Here is a 14,901-nt window from a genome sequence, read left to right as displayed (position 1 = left end):
GGTAAATTCTTTAAAATTTGCTTTTCCAGGAACTTATAATTTCTTGCAATTAATGTATTTTATGTTTACTTCTCATCAGCATGCAAATAGACATCAATGGTGATGCTAGCAAGGTTGTGAAAATAGCTCCCTCAGCTTGTTTTTGAAGTTTGGTCACCACTGTTTTAACTGAAAATAAAATTAATTCTATAGCCCTAGAATGTGTAAAATGCTTACATTATTTTTAAACAGCCTGTTGCTAATATGAATACAGTATCTTCCCAGTAACCTCCCTTGTACACTACTTTTTGAAGCCTTTTTTTAAGTGACAGAAAGTTTGTCTACTTACTAATACAGTAAGTATAATCTAGAATATCTACGTTGTGTTGTTTGAGTATTTTACTTAAAGCAGAGTCATCCATCAGTCCTATAATTAATTAGGAAGACATATTTTTATCGGGTCATATTTGGAACTAGATCAAAGCTAATATCCATGGAGTCCTTACCCTATTTTAGGGCAAACTATAGTGTTTCTGTGGCAAGAGGGAGACCATTATGGAAATCCCTTCAGTCCGATATTCTCCTTTGACTACATTCCAGTATAAACAGTATTGTCGGAGACCAATAGTTTGACTGTAAACATCTGCCCTTTGCACAGAGCATAAATGGGCATGTCTCACAAGAAAAATAAATTATTACTATTTTGATTACATTTAAAGATGTCATGAACTTTGTGTAACCTTCAACAGGCCAGTTGGGCTCTGATCACACAAACTATTTGAAATAAGATGCTTTTTTGCACCTTTTTTTTTGGTGAGTAAATTAAACCTCTGAAACAACTCAACTAGCAACATGATGGATTCTTCATCACCTACAGTCTTTAAAATCAGAATTGGATGTCTGTCTAAAAAGGTGGTTCTCAACCAGAGGTACACTTACGCCTGAGGGTACTCAGAGGTCTTCCAGGAGTACATCAGCTCATCTAGATATTTGCCTAGTTTTACAACAGGCTACATAAAAAGCACAAGTGAAGTCAGTACAAACTAAAATTTCATACAATGATTTGTTTATACTGCTCTATATACTATACACTGATATGTAAGTAAAATATTTATGCCCCAATTGATTTTATAATTATATGGTAAAAAGAAAGCACGCAATTTGTCAGTAATAGTGCACTGTGACACTTTTCTATTTTTAAAGTCTGATTTTGAAAGCAATTAGTTTTTAAGTGAGGTGAAACCTGGGTGTATAGAAGACAAATCAGACTCCTGAAAGGGGTACAGTAGAAAAGGTTGAGAGCTGCTGTTCTAAAAAATATGCGCTCTAGCTCAACCAGAAGGTATGGGCTTGAATCAGAAACCACTTGATAAAAATGCTATGGTCTGTGTTACACAGGAGGTCAGACCATAGATGAACACAGTGGTCCCTTCTGGCCTTAAGATCTGTAAGCCTTTTTCGTGCAGGTGAACCCATATAGCCACACAAAGCCCCACTGAAATAAATGGAGCCTGGTAGGTGCAGGATTCTGCCCAACATGAGCAGTTTACAGAATTTAACATCTCTAGGCCTCAGTTTCCCTCCCCTCCAACTATACTGTATGATCCTCAGGTGCTCTATCAGGACCCGATACTTCCACTGAAGTCAATAACTTGGATAAGTCCCTACATACCAGGATTATATTAATTTGAAAAAGAAACCAAACCTATAGTGGGAGGAGTTGTTAAAAAAAGACATTTTCAATTTTTACATCATGCCCCTTTTTTAGACTAGGCATCTGAGAACAAAGCTTTATGCAATACTGCACTGAACCTTACTGGCATTTTCCACACACAATGCTTACCAATTGCGTCAGAACCTTCACATCAAAGGGTTGAATACGGTGTTGAATATTTCCTCTTGAAGACTTTTTCTGAGATAAAAGGAAAAAATGGTATATGAAATATACAGAACACATATCTGTATCTACCATACCTAGGTGCTCCACTGGCCTATAGCACCGTAGTACCAGTTTGTAGATTTTAGAAAGAAAATTGAGATATGGAAACCACCTTAAGGACACAGTTAATAAAAAGTTAGGAATCTTTGGAAAAAATTAGTAGTAGTGGTTTTAGTACCAAAAAAAACTGCACAGTTTTAGATGATCTCATTGAAATCTTCTTGAGTGGCTCACTCTTCACCTCTAAAAACTGCAACAGAAATAAAGCTGTTGAAGTCACCCATAAAAGTCAATCTAATCTTCAGCATATGGGCAGAATTCTTTTACACCAGTCCTCCCTAACTTATCCTTCTTTTTACTACTTCCACAATCATCCCTTTTTTGCTTCAGGGACAGGTGGAGAATAGGCAGCAGGTTTAACGCAAGCAAAAGGAAGTATCCCCTCAGACAATGCACAATCAACCTGTGGAACTCTCTGTCAGAGGATGTTGTGAAGGACAAGACTATAACAGGGTTCAAAAAAGAACTAGATAAGTTGATGGAGGATAGGTCCATCAATGGCTATTAGCCAAGATAGGCAGGGATGGTGTCCCTAGCCTCTGTTTGACAGAAGCTGGGAATGGGCGATGGGGAATGGATCACGTGATGATTACTTGTTCTGTTCACTCCCTCTGAAGCACCTGGCATTGGCCACTGTTGGAAGACAGGATACTGGGCTAGATGGACCTTTCATCTGACCCAGTATGGCAATTTTTATGTAAGAGAAAAGCAATCCTTTATATTAATTACATGGCACATGCCAGTTAGAAGTAAAATATTCTACAGAAGACCTTTTAGCCACTAATATTACCATACCAGACATTTTGAGTGACACATCGATATTAATTCTATGTTATACAGCACACACCTGCCCTTCCAATAGCTCTGTGTCATCTTCTTTAGCTTGCCCGTTGATCAGAAAAACACCTTCCTCTATCTGTTTTGCCCACCGGGTTAATCCGTTCTTTAAAAACCAAAAATACAGAAAGATTGTAAGTATATATTTTGAGAAGAAAGCTTCTCTAAAAAGAAAAAGAAAAGGAGTACTTGTGGCACCTTAGAGACTAACCAATTTATTTGAGCATAAGCTTTCGTGAGCTACAGCTCACTTCATCGGATGCGAAAGCTTATGCTCAAATAAATTGGTTAGTCTCTAAGATGCCACAAGTACTCCTTTTCTTTTTGCGAATACAGACTGCTACTCTGAAACCTCTAAAAATGAACTACACTTTTGGTTGAATATTGCCACAAAACCCACCAACACTCAAACTACTGTAATGCACGTTTAAATCATTAACCAAAGAAAGAAATTAAATCCTAACCAAATTTCAGACCTCTCATCCAGCTGCATTATACTGATAGACAACATACTACTCACAATACACCTCTTAAATCTACATTTCCTAAAGTAAATAGAAATATTAATTTTAATCTTTATTGACCTAAATATAAAGCTAATTTGCATAACCACCTATATGGAAGACATGACATGTGGATTTTGTTTTTCCATAAGATGGGGTGGGGCTTATTAATAGTGAATGGGCAATGAGAACACCCCATTTTCAAATCCTATCAAAACCAGACCCTGCATCAAATGAAGAGAAAAAGGAAAGTTGTTATCTTCTTTACACACTCCTAAAAGTGTTTCTTAATAATTTAAATAAAATAAATACAGGAAAATAAAAATCTTGAAAGATTTCTCTCCTTATGCTTTTTTATGCTTAATGCAGCAAGTGAATTGTGCATAAGGAACTTATTACCTTATAGATTTAACTGCCAGTAACAAATCATTAATTCTATTCCCCTACCTACTCCATATTTTCATAACACATTATTCATTTCTAAGCAGTACAATTGTATGTACAATATTAAAGGAGTAAGAAATAGTGTATTGTTATTGTTTAGTTACCCTAGTATTTTTCTCTAGTTCATAGCTGACTGATGTAGCAGAAAGTGGGATGTGGATATTAACATTAATTGTGCACTCCAAGGATAGCCAGAAGGCAGACAGGCCACTTTGGTACTTCCAGTCTGCTGGCTTAGGTGAACTCTGGGAGGAAAAGACAGGGTTTTATTTTTAAGGTGTAGTAAATATAATGGCTTGATACAATGTTACAAATGTGAAATAAAATCTATTTCTTCTGAACTTTATAAATCTTACATACAGTAGTCAATCTTACCTTTGGATCTTGCATATCATAGGTTCGACAAAGTATCCTTTATTAATTAAGGAAAAAATTAAGTGAAATATGCTTAAAAGGAACAAATAAAAACTAAGGAACAAAATAAAAAACAAATATTTTAAATTAACTTATAATTTATCATTTACATTCACTATCTTCTTATTTTCCAGAGCCAAGTTTTCAATATTGTAGAGAATGTTCTCACACTGATGGGAATAAAAAAAAAAAAGTTTCACCTGTAAACTACAAGTATTACAGAAATGATGTGCCTGCCTTTCAAATATGTATCAACACTGATTAGCTATCCATATGAATAGCTATCAATGGTGATATGTATTTTATACTTGCAAACCCTGATGTCTCCCATATTTCTCTAGAATTCTGCTCTCTCTCTCTCTCCTGGCCTCCTCCAGAGCAATACTTCTCCCCCATCAATCTGTTGAGCCCCAGTTCTCCATGATCCTCACCTGCACAGCTATTTCACTGACTTACAACATTCTTCCCACCATGCCTGTTACTTCCCCACCATAATCAACCTTTAAACTATTTTTTATTATTACAATTGCAAGTTACAGTGCCACAGAGAAAGACATCAGACGTTATTTTGGGTGCCTTTGATATTTAAAACAAGAACATCACTTTTACAAATTAAACGTGGGAGTGAAGTAGCGGGGCATGGTGAGAAGTAGCAATATGCACAGAGAGTGCAAGGGAAAACCTGAAGATGCTGCTGGGAAGAGGCTCTCCTTTCTGATGAACCATAAGTGGTTCATTAAAATAGATCTCCACTCCCTTGTGCTTCCCCATCCAGGCCCCTCCCTGCTGATCACCCTCTTTTTCCTCAACTTCCTTCCACCAATAGAAACCCCTGTATCTTTCTCCTCATTCTGAACAAGTGTATAGCCTTCAACTCCAACAAGAAATATAATACAGAATAGTGTATTAGTGTAGTGTACTAATACAGAATAGTGCACTAGTGTAACTTCTACATGAAAACTACTACCAAATGACTTTTATATGAAAGGGTGATCTCTAACAGAAAAACATTCTACATTTACTATCTGCAATCAGACACCATACCTCACCTACTTACATGAATCATACAAAAATTAATATAATGTAATTTACCAAGGACACACCAACCCTACAATCATTCAAAATGCATGCCCATATAACCAGTAAACATGCTCAAAGTTATGGCTGCACATGGTTGAGCAGAGTGAAGCTGGAGAATGTGGTCTGTGAATGGTGGAAAGACAGTAACTGAGCTTGAGCAGGGGAACCGATAAATTGAGTGCAGAGTAGATGCCTTGCTTTTTATGATGTGCGTTGTTGGAATATCCATCCGAGCAACCCTTGACACAAAGGCAATAAAGATTTTTGGGTGGCAGTAAGTATACAGTTAGACCAGACAGATTAGATAGATCCTGCACTATATTATATTTTAATACACTGTATCAAAAGACATTATATTTTTGCTATAGAAGGATACTTCTTTGTAGCAGAACAAATGTGAAGAGCCACTCTGTCAGAGACCTCCTCCTCAGTAAAATTCCAGAGCCTCTTTTTAACTACAGACTTTTCTACTGAAAAAACTAGCTGAAGAAGAAGGAAAAGAACGTTAAGGGATTTTTCTTCATAGCACAAACAAAAATTAATGCAAGTAGTTATTGTTGCTGAAAACAGCTCTGTATTTCAGTTTTAAAACAAAACAGCATGTCATTTTCGCTACAAGTCAGTTTCTCAGCTGTATAACACTTTGTAATAGAACCAAAACGGGAATATTTGCAAATGCACAGGCTGCAAATATATAAACTGAAACTGATGGAAAGATTTGTGCAAACCCTTGGGTACGGTCACTGCCACTCTGATGCCAGCATCCATTTTCCAAGGACCTTATGGCTTTTAATTATAATCTAACATGAAATCTGACAGTCTGAAGGTTGGCTCATCTCAGATCATTCCATTTTCAGATGGTACAGGAACTAAAAATACGTTTTAAGTTAGGTTGGTGCCGCTGTTAAATGTCTGAAACATCACATATGAAAGACTCAAGTGCTGGAGATGATGTTAATAAAAATATCTAATATGCAGACTTTACATTGAACAGCAGCTTTCTGTACATGCTACAGTACAAAGAAGCACAACCACTATCACACAAATCTTCAAAACAAGAACAAAAACAAATCTACTGACTTAAGTTCATTTTGCACTTTTAAAAAAACCCTTCATAGACTTGTTCATGCCCCGCTCATAGACCTGGTTTCTTTCTTCACCTTCCTCTTCTCAGTTCCTCAATACAATCTGACTTCATTCCCTGCAGCTTCTGATATTTGTAACAGCTTTCTCATAGCTCTCCATCTCATCAACTCTCTCTTCAGACCACATCTGAAAACTTAAAGTCTCATTTGCCTCCACATTTCCAGTTCCCACTTCAAACCATTTAACTCTGTGAGACAATTTGGAAGACAGTTGGTATGAAAAAGAAAATACATCAAATAAAGTTATATAATAATAACAGAGATGAAAGAATTACTTTTATTTTGTCTTTTGCCACATCTTAGCTAAGTTATCTACACAAGTCTCTGTCCCAATATTGAGTAACAATCATAATGCTTCCACTGATATATAGGTTACTATAAGTGGGACTGGTAGCACTGCCACATATAAAAGCTGCCCCACACCACCCATTTTAAGAGCTTCTTTTCAGTTGCTTATAGCTTTGTCAAGCTTTAATCACTGGGACTGAAATTTTATATGCCTGGTGTCTGCCTCAGGCTGAATTTTTTTTTGAAAAATTTTAGTCAAATGGTTACAGATGTTTTCAAGAATAATGTTGTTGAAATATATATAGTTTTGCCCATGTTGAAAAATTCAAGCAATCTTTTACTGCAAACCATTTATCTGGTATATTTTTGGTCTCCGTTTCAGATAATCCAGTTAATAAATATAGCTAAGACTTCAGTGATAGAAAATTACTCTGCTGCACAAATTAAAAAAAAATAATAATAATCCAGCTCCTTCCTGTGGACATTATCTACCCACTTACCTTGCGCAAAGCATTTTGGATGTCTTTTGCCAGTTCTGGAGCTGCAACAATAAATACACCAAGAACTAGCAGTCCTCCAGGGAGCATTCTAGACAACTTACAAAATAAACAGAAAAGCAAATTATTAATTACTATTATGATTATAAAGTTCTATAAACTATATCACTTGGTTTACTATTTTTTTTTTTTTAAAGGTATTGGAACACAGATGTAGAATAAACTGCAAGACTAAAATTAGCAAGGCTATTTCTCAACTTCACAATCCCTTAATTTAAAAATACTCTATTCTTCCATTTTATCATCATATATTTCATGCAAGTTTTGTGCTCAAAAACTATAGAGCCACCTGCATTTTTGGAAAAGACTACTTTTTAATATTGGTTGTAGTCGGGTAAGGTTTTGATCAATTAACAAAATCAGTGCCATCAAAGGACTCATGAGAAGACTCTTTTATGCATAAAAATTAGGATTTGAAGTTCAGAAGAATTTCAAAAACTTATTTGTTACAATAAGTATACATCTTCTGAAAGTGTTTTACCTGACTAGCATGTGCTGTTACCCATTCTTCATCAACGTCAGCCAATTTTGGATGATAATTTTTGTTGCTTTCATTTTGCTCTTCTCTTGGAGGTGTTCGAATAGCCAGAATCACATAATCTCTTTGTGGGGAACACTTTAGGGGGGAAAAAAAACAAAACAAAACACAAAAGACTATCAGGTTGGTATCGATTTTAAAAGAAAATCGCAATGTAATATATAGCACATTTTGAGCTGCTGTGTAGTTCATCTCTATAATGCTCCAGGTTTTGGGGTTCGTTTTTTTTAAAATCGCACATGGAAATATTTTCTCTCCCTTGTCTTTAACTCTTAAATGAGCTCAAAGAGGTAAAATTTAGCTCTAAAAAACATTTAGAAAACGTAAGTCTAATAGATGTTTGGCTTTGGTTTTTTGGGTTCCCCTCCCCCAAACAAAAACACTCCCTTGCAGTGCTTGCAACCCAAACACTGCAGTACTGTGCTAGTGCAGGAAAACCTGTAAGTGAAGTTTACTAGATTGTTAATGAAAATAAATAGTCTATTTTCATTTTCCAAACCTAGAGAAATAAAAAAAAAAGTCAACAGTGTAAGTAGTGGTAAGTGATTTTCTTTTAAAAACTCTCCATTTTTAATAATCTCAAAAGTAACTGGTGATAGTAAAAAGTTGTAGAAATAAGTTATATTACTTGAGAAGCAACATATCATGTAATTAAAGAGATTATTATGCTCAGTGCATCATTTTAAAAGTCTCATAACTCCAGTTTCCTCATCTTTCAACACCTCACCTATTTACCTGCAAGGCTGTTCAAAACACAGTTCACCCCCCCCACCCCCCTGCAAAAAGTATAATGGGAGCAAATACCCTTGCTCACCCAGATACTCTCCTTGTGCTCTATGGGTACGTCTATACTGCAATCATGGGGTGTGACTGCAACTTGTATGGACATACCTGAGGTTTAATCTAGCTAGCTCAGGTACCAGAGCAGTGAAGCCATAGCAGCATGGGTAATTACTAGAGTGGCTAGCCTGCGCTAAAGCCTGTGCTGTCACAGTTTCTTTGCTTTGGTACCTGAACTAGCTAGATTAAAGCTCGGCTACGTCCATAAGAGTTGCAATCAAAGCCCATGATACCGATATAGACATATTCTAAAACTACGATACAATTTTCCCACAACTTCAAAAGACAAAATAAGGTCATCTTTGGCCAGAAATCAAGCATTGTACATTTCAGAGAGATCGAAGTGAGAACAGAGGCTTAGATTATACCGGATTATTCAAATTTAACAATGGCAGTTGCTGCCTCTACCAGCAAAGTACATACAATGACCCGCAAATTTGATGCTGTCTATCCTTCACATAAGTCTGTAATGAAGATGTATGTATAATATCTTTGATAGTTATCAACTTTATTGCTGAATCCTCTGCAGTATATGAACTTCAAGTGGAACAGAAATGGATGCAGATTGGAACACTTTTCCTAAAGGTGAGCCGACATGCTGTGTCCTTAAAAGCACTAGTGTAAAGAATGTAAAGCATCAGGACATCAGAACAACCAGAAGCTGGCCAAGAACACAACTTAGAGGGCTGCAGTTTTTTTCCAAGAGGATTCTAATTTGTTTCATGAAGAAAATGAACAAGACCACTAACCCGAGATCCAGAAAGAAGAAATAATCTATAGAAGTAACTATTAATTGTATTGCAATGGCAGCTAGAGCAGTTGTTTTCAAACTGCGGGTCACGATCCAGTACTGGGTTGTGGAATGTAAGGCACTGGGTTGCAGTTACTCTGCTCAGCACCGCCGACTGGGCCATTAAAAGTCCCATAGGCAGTGTTGCCCGGTTAAGACTGTTCTGACACTGCACTATGCCCCGGAAGCAGCCAGTAACAGGTCCAGCTCCTTGGCGGGGAGGCCATGGGGCTCTGCGCGCTGCCCCCGCCCCGAGCACAGTGCCTCAACCTAGGAGCCGGACCTGCTGCTGGCCGCTTCTGCGGTGCAACGCAGTCTGCAGTGCCAGGAAAGGCAGGAAGCCTACCTTAGCACCCCTGCTGCACTGCTGACCAGGATCCGCCAGAGGTAAGCCCGCACCCCAACCCCCTGCTCCAGCCCTGACCCCTCCCAAACCCAGAGCTCCTTCCTGCACTCCAAACCTTCATCCCTGGCCCCAGCCTAAAGCCCTGACCACCGCCCACACCCCAAGCCTCTGCCCCAGCAGCCCCACAAACCTGGAGCCCCCTCCTACACCCTAACCCCCTCATCCCAAGCCCCACTCCAGAGCCATGATTCCCTCCCGTGCCCAAATCCCCTGCCCTGAGCCCACTCCTGAACCTCAAACCCTTCATCCTCAGCCCCACCCCAGAGCCTGCACCCCCCAGCCCTGATCCCCTCCTGCACCCCAACCCCCTGCACCAGCCCAGAGCCCCCTCCCACACCCTGAACCCCTCATTCCTGGCCCCATCCCACAGCCCTCACGCCCAACCCCAACCCTCTGCCCCAGCCCTGAGCCCCTCCCCCCTCATCCCGGCTCTGTTGGATCGTGGGCATCAACAATTTTCTTCAACTGGGTCGCCAGAAAAAAAGTTTGAAAACCACTGAGCTAGAGGATCCAGTCAGAGACCAACACCCCATTGTGCTAGAGACAATACATACAATTTTTTTTTTTTTTACAAGGCAGTCCCAACCCAAAGAGTGTACATTTGAAACATATGATGAGACAACAGGCAGAGAAAAACAGAACAAATAGGAGAAGGACAAGGTAACAATGAAAAAACAACAGATTATTAGTTTTGGGCATGACAAATGTGGGAGAAATTAAAATGGTAACATATATTGTTACGTTAATTATTCACAAATATATAAAAAGTGACACTAAAAAGATCTGTTTACATAAGCAGACACTTTTAAAAACAGTTGCTTTAAAAGTCATTGTCAAATAACTCCAGTGTGTTCTAGATCCCTCCAAATATTAATGACAGGACACATTTTCAGTGACAGTTGAATGGCTGGTAACATTTGCTGTCTGTCATTCTATTACAACTGGGTTTCACATTGATAGCAAAACATGAATGAAAATACAGAACAGAAATGGGAGATCAAGAGTCAAAATGTTGCTACTATCACCTTCACAGTCTCATTTCTACTATATGGTTTAATACCTGAAGATATATTCTCACTTCAATAAATGCATGCAACTCTTAACTATATTCCAGACTACTTGGGAACACAAGTTCGAAATGCAGCAGTGTTATCTAAGCCCTTAATTCTTTTGGAGGTGCATAAATGTAGTTCCATGCCATTTACTGTATCTTTCAGACAAGACTTCAAAAATGAAGTCTCTAAGTGTTCAGCGGGTACCATGGAAGCTTTTATAAGCATATGGTTTTGCCCTGATGTCCTTTGTCAAAATATCACCTTCCTGTCTCATACAAGTTCAACATTAATGGTGTAGGATCAAACCCGTAACCTTAAAGTCAATGGGAGCGGGATCAAGTCTGTAGCTTGATACTGATGTAGGGTGCAAAACTGCTCAAGTCACTAACACAGGTTCTTCACCCTAGCGTCTACATAAAGAAGTGTTACCTTTGAATACAGATTACAAACCCTATATGAACACAGTGTTAATTTGAGTTACACATCCACCTTACAGAAGCCTATTCACTTTCATATAGATTTAAACACTTACCTGCCCTATCAACAGGCCAGTGACACAAGCCTTTGGCTTGGTGCTGAAGTCTGAAAGATACTGTCCAACAGCTTCTTCCACAAAATAGCTTCTGCCCATTACTGCAAGTTTAGTCTAATTTCCATCTATAAAAAGAAAATATATTATTCTACTTCTACAGGTACTTAACCCAAGAACATAAGGCATAGCATGGTAAATGTGCAGAAATAAAAAGGTCAGAAAAACACCCTGAAAAAGTGTTAGTATGACAGTGACCATTAACAAAGTTACAATGAGCTTTATACCTGTAATAGCTTCACTGTTCTAAAAGTCTCTCTATGGCACAGAAAGTATACTCTTTTATTCTTAACAGACTTGTGTGAAAAAGAGGTGTTTTAAATATGGCAACATAACTGTGAAATTGGCACATCAAATATCTTAATTTAAAATGTAGGGAAAAATAATTTATAAGTTATCTATGAAACAACCTTCAACTCTTAATGTTTTAGGAGTAGTTCACTTCCAATTGTTCACTCACACATTCACAATTCTCACATAGTCAGACCACTAAGCTATGATCAAATACCTGCTGCCTAGAAAAATGAAAGAACAGTTCTGCTCAGTTACATTCTACAATATTTACATTTTGCAAACATTCTTTCATTTCCCTTCTTCAGACAGGACTTGTTTTTTAAGTCACTGTGAAGTCTGTCAAACAGGCCCGTTTTACACCTTCCATTTGCAGCTTAAAAAAAAAAAATTTAAAAAAAAATTCCCTGAATGCAAAATGTAGGACCTGGACATATGGGGAGAACTCAGGGGATTCTTTAGCTCTCTGTTTCCCCCTCCCACCATGCTCACGTACCTCAATTCGACTCGCTCTTTCCAAAGGGACTAACTAAGAAGTCCAGATCTATACTACAGAGCTGAGGAGCGACGCTCCAGCCCCCAAGAGCTTTGAGTGCAAGGTGCAAGCAGACAGGGGGTTACAACAGGATCCACCTCTCTTGACTCAACCACAGCGAGAGCCGCCAGCTAGTGCCCCAGAGGGGAGACATTTCCCGTTTAAAGAAAAGGAGTGCTTGTGGCACCTTAGAGACTAACCAATTTATTTGAGCATAAGCTTTTGTGAGCTACAGCTCACTTCATCGGATGCATACTGTGGAAAGTGTAGAAGATCTTATTATATACACACAAAGCATGAAAAAATACCTCCTCCCACCCCACTCTCCTGCTGGTAATAGCTTATCCAAAGTGACCACTCTCCTTACATTGTGTATGATAATCAAGGTGGGCCATTTCCAGCACAAATCCAGGGTTTAACAAGAACGTCTGGGGGGGGGGGGGGGGGGGGTCGGCGGGAGGGGGAGTAGGAAAAAACAAGGGGAAATAGGCTACCTTGCATAATGACTAAGCCACTCCCAGTCTCTATTCAAGCCTAAGTTAATTGTATCCAATTTGCAAATGAATTCCAATTCGCAAATGAATTCCAATTCAGCAGTTTCTCGCTGGAGTCTGGATTTGACATTTTTTTGTTGTAAAATAGCGACTTTCATGTCTGTAATCGCGTGACCAGAGAGATTGAAGTGTTCTCCGACTGGTTTATGAATGTTATAATTCTTGACATCTGATTTGTGTCCATTTACTCTTTTACATAGAGACTGTCTAGTTTGACCAATGTACATGGCAGAGGGGCATTGCTGGCACATGATGGCATATATCACATTGGTAGATGTGCAGGTGAACGAGCCTCTGATAGTGTGGCTGATGTTATTAGGCCCTGTGATGGTGTCCCCTGAATAGATATGCGGGCACAGTTGGCAAGGGGCTTTGTTGCAAGGATAGGTTCCTGGGTTAGTGGTTCTGTTGTGTGGTGTCTGGTTGCTGGTGAGTATTTGCTTCAGGTTGGGGGGCTGTCTGTAGGCAAGGACTGGCCTGTCTCCCAAGATTTGTGAGAGTGTTGGGTCATCCTTCAGGATAGGTTGTAGATCCCTGATGATGCGTTGGAGAGGTTTTAGTTGGGGGCTGAAGGTGACGGCTAGTGGCGTTCTGTTATTTTCTTTGTTGGGCCTGTCCTGTAGTAGGTGACTTCTGGGAAGTCTTCTGGCTCTATCAATCTGTTTCTTCACTTCCGCAGGTGGGTATTGTAGTTGTAAGAATGCTTGATAGAGATCTTGTAGGTGTCTGTCTTTGTCTGAGGGGTTGGAGCAAATGCGGTTGTATCGCAGAGCTTGGCTGTAGACGATGGATCGTGTGGTGTGGTCAGGGTGAAAGCTGGAGGCATGTAGGTAGGAATAGCAGTCAGTAGGTTTCCAGTATAGGGTGGTGTTTATGTGACCATCGTTTATTAGAAGTCACCTACTACAGGACAGGCCTAACAAAGAAAATAACAGAACGCCACTAGCCGTCACCTTCAGCCCCCAACTAAAACCTCTCCAACGCATTATTAAGGATCTACAACCTATCCTGAAGGATGACCCAACACTCTCACAAATCTTGGGAGGCAGGCCAGTCCTTGCCCACAGACAGCCCCCCAACCTGAAGCAAATACTCACCAGCAACCAGACACCACACAACAGAACCACTAACCCAGGAACCTATCCTTGCAACAAAGCCCCTTGCCAACTGTGCCCGCATATCTATTCAGGGGACACCATCACAGGGCCTAATAACATCAGCCACACTATCAGAGGCTCGTTCACCTGCACATCCACCAATGTGATATATGCCATCACGTGCCAGCAATGCCTCTCTGCCATGTACATTGGTCAAACTGGACAGTCTCTACGTAAAAGAGTAAATGGACACAAATCAGATGTCAAGAATTATAACATTCATAAACCAGTCGGAGAACACTTCAATCTCTCTGGTCACACGATTACAGACATGAAAGTCGCTATTTTACAACAAAAAAACTTCAAATCCAGACTTCAGCGAGAAACTGCTGAATTGGAATTCATTTGCAAATTGGATACAATTAACTTAGGCTTGAATAGAGACTGGGAGTGGCTTAGTCATTATGCAAGGTTGCCTATTTCCCCTTGTTTTTTCCTACCCCCTCCCCCGCAGACGTTCTTGTTAAACCCTGGATTTGTGCTGGAAATGGCCCACCTTGATTATCATACACAATGTAAGGAGAGTGATCACTTTAGATAAGCTATTACCAGCAGGAGAGTGAGTTTGTGGGGTGGGGGGGGTGAGAAAACCTGGATTTGTGCTGGAAATGGCCCACCTTGATTATCATACACATTGTAAGGAGAGTGATCACTTTAGATACGCTATTACCAGCAGGAGAGTGGGGTGGGAGGAGGTATTTTTTCATGCTTTGTGTGTATATAATAAGATCTTCTATACTTTCCACAGTATGCATCCGATGAAGTGAGCTGTAGCTCACAAAAGCTTATGCTCAAATAAATTGGTTAGTCTCTAAGGTGCCACAAGCACTCCTTCTCTTTTTGCGAATACAGACTGACACGGCTGTTACTCTGATTTCCCGTTTAGTCCCGTCATCCCCG

The 14,901-nt window shown here is 39.4% G+C and overlaps 1 protein-coding gene across 7 annotated transcripts in view; it reads right to left on the bottom strand.

Annotated features, from left to right (window-relative positions):
• ODR4 (odr-4 GPCR localization factor homolog) overlaps positions 1–14,901 on the bottom strand; it is a 38,412-nt gene that overhangs the window by 22,993 nt on the left and 518 nt on the right. For 5 of the 7 annotated variants that reach the window (XR_006283334.1, XM_037906947.2, XM_037906945.2 and 2 more), the window contains exons 2-9: positions 11,408–11,532; positions 7,728–7,862; positions 7,190–7,285; positions 5,633–5,739; positions 4,138–4,174; positions 3,867–4,007; positions 2,826–2,921; positions 1,823–1,891 (exon numbers count right to left, since the gene is read on the bottom strand). Coding sequence is in view for 6 of the 7 variants with exons in the window: in XM_037906947.2 (XP_037762875.1) it covers positions 1,823–1,891; positions 2,826–2,921; positions 3,867–4,007; positions 4,138–4,174; positions 5,633–5,739; positions 7,190–7,285; positions 7,728–7,862; positions 11,408–11,506 (780 nt within the window). In the remaining variant the exon portion in view is untranslated. Of the gene's footprint in view, positions 1–1,822; positions 1,892–2,825; positions 2,922–3,866; positions 4,008–4,137; positions 4,175–5,632; positions 5,740–7,189; positions 7,286–7,727; positions 7,863–11,407; positions 11,533–12,784; positions 12,836–14,901 lie in introns of those variants that run through there. The other 2 variants (XM_037906949.2, XM_043521111.1) reach the window with 2 other exon arrangements.

The sequence above is a fragment of the Chelonia mydas genome, chromosome 8, assembly GCF_015237465.2.
Source record: "Chelonia mydas isolate rCheMyd1 chromosome 8, rCheMyd1.pri.v2, whole genome shotgun sequence".
NCBI classification, from domain to species: domain Eukaryota; kingdom Metazoa; phylum Chordata; order Testudines; family Cheloniidae; genus Chelonia; species Chelonia mydas.
This window is presented reverse-complemented; position numbering and strand designations above follow the sequence as displayed.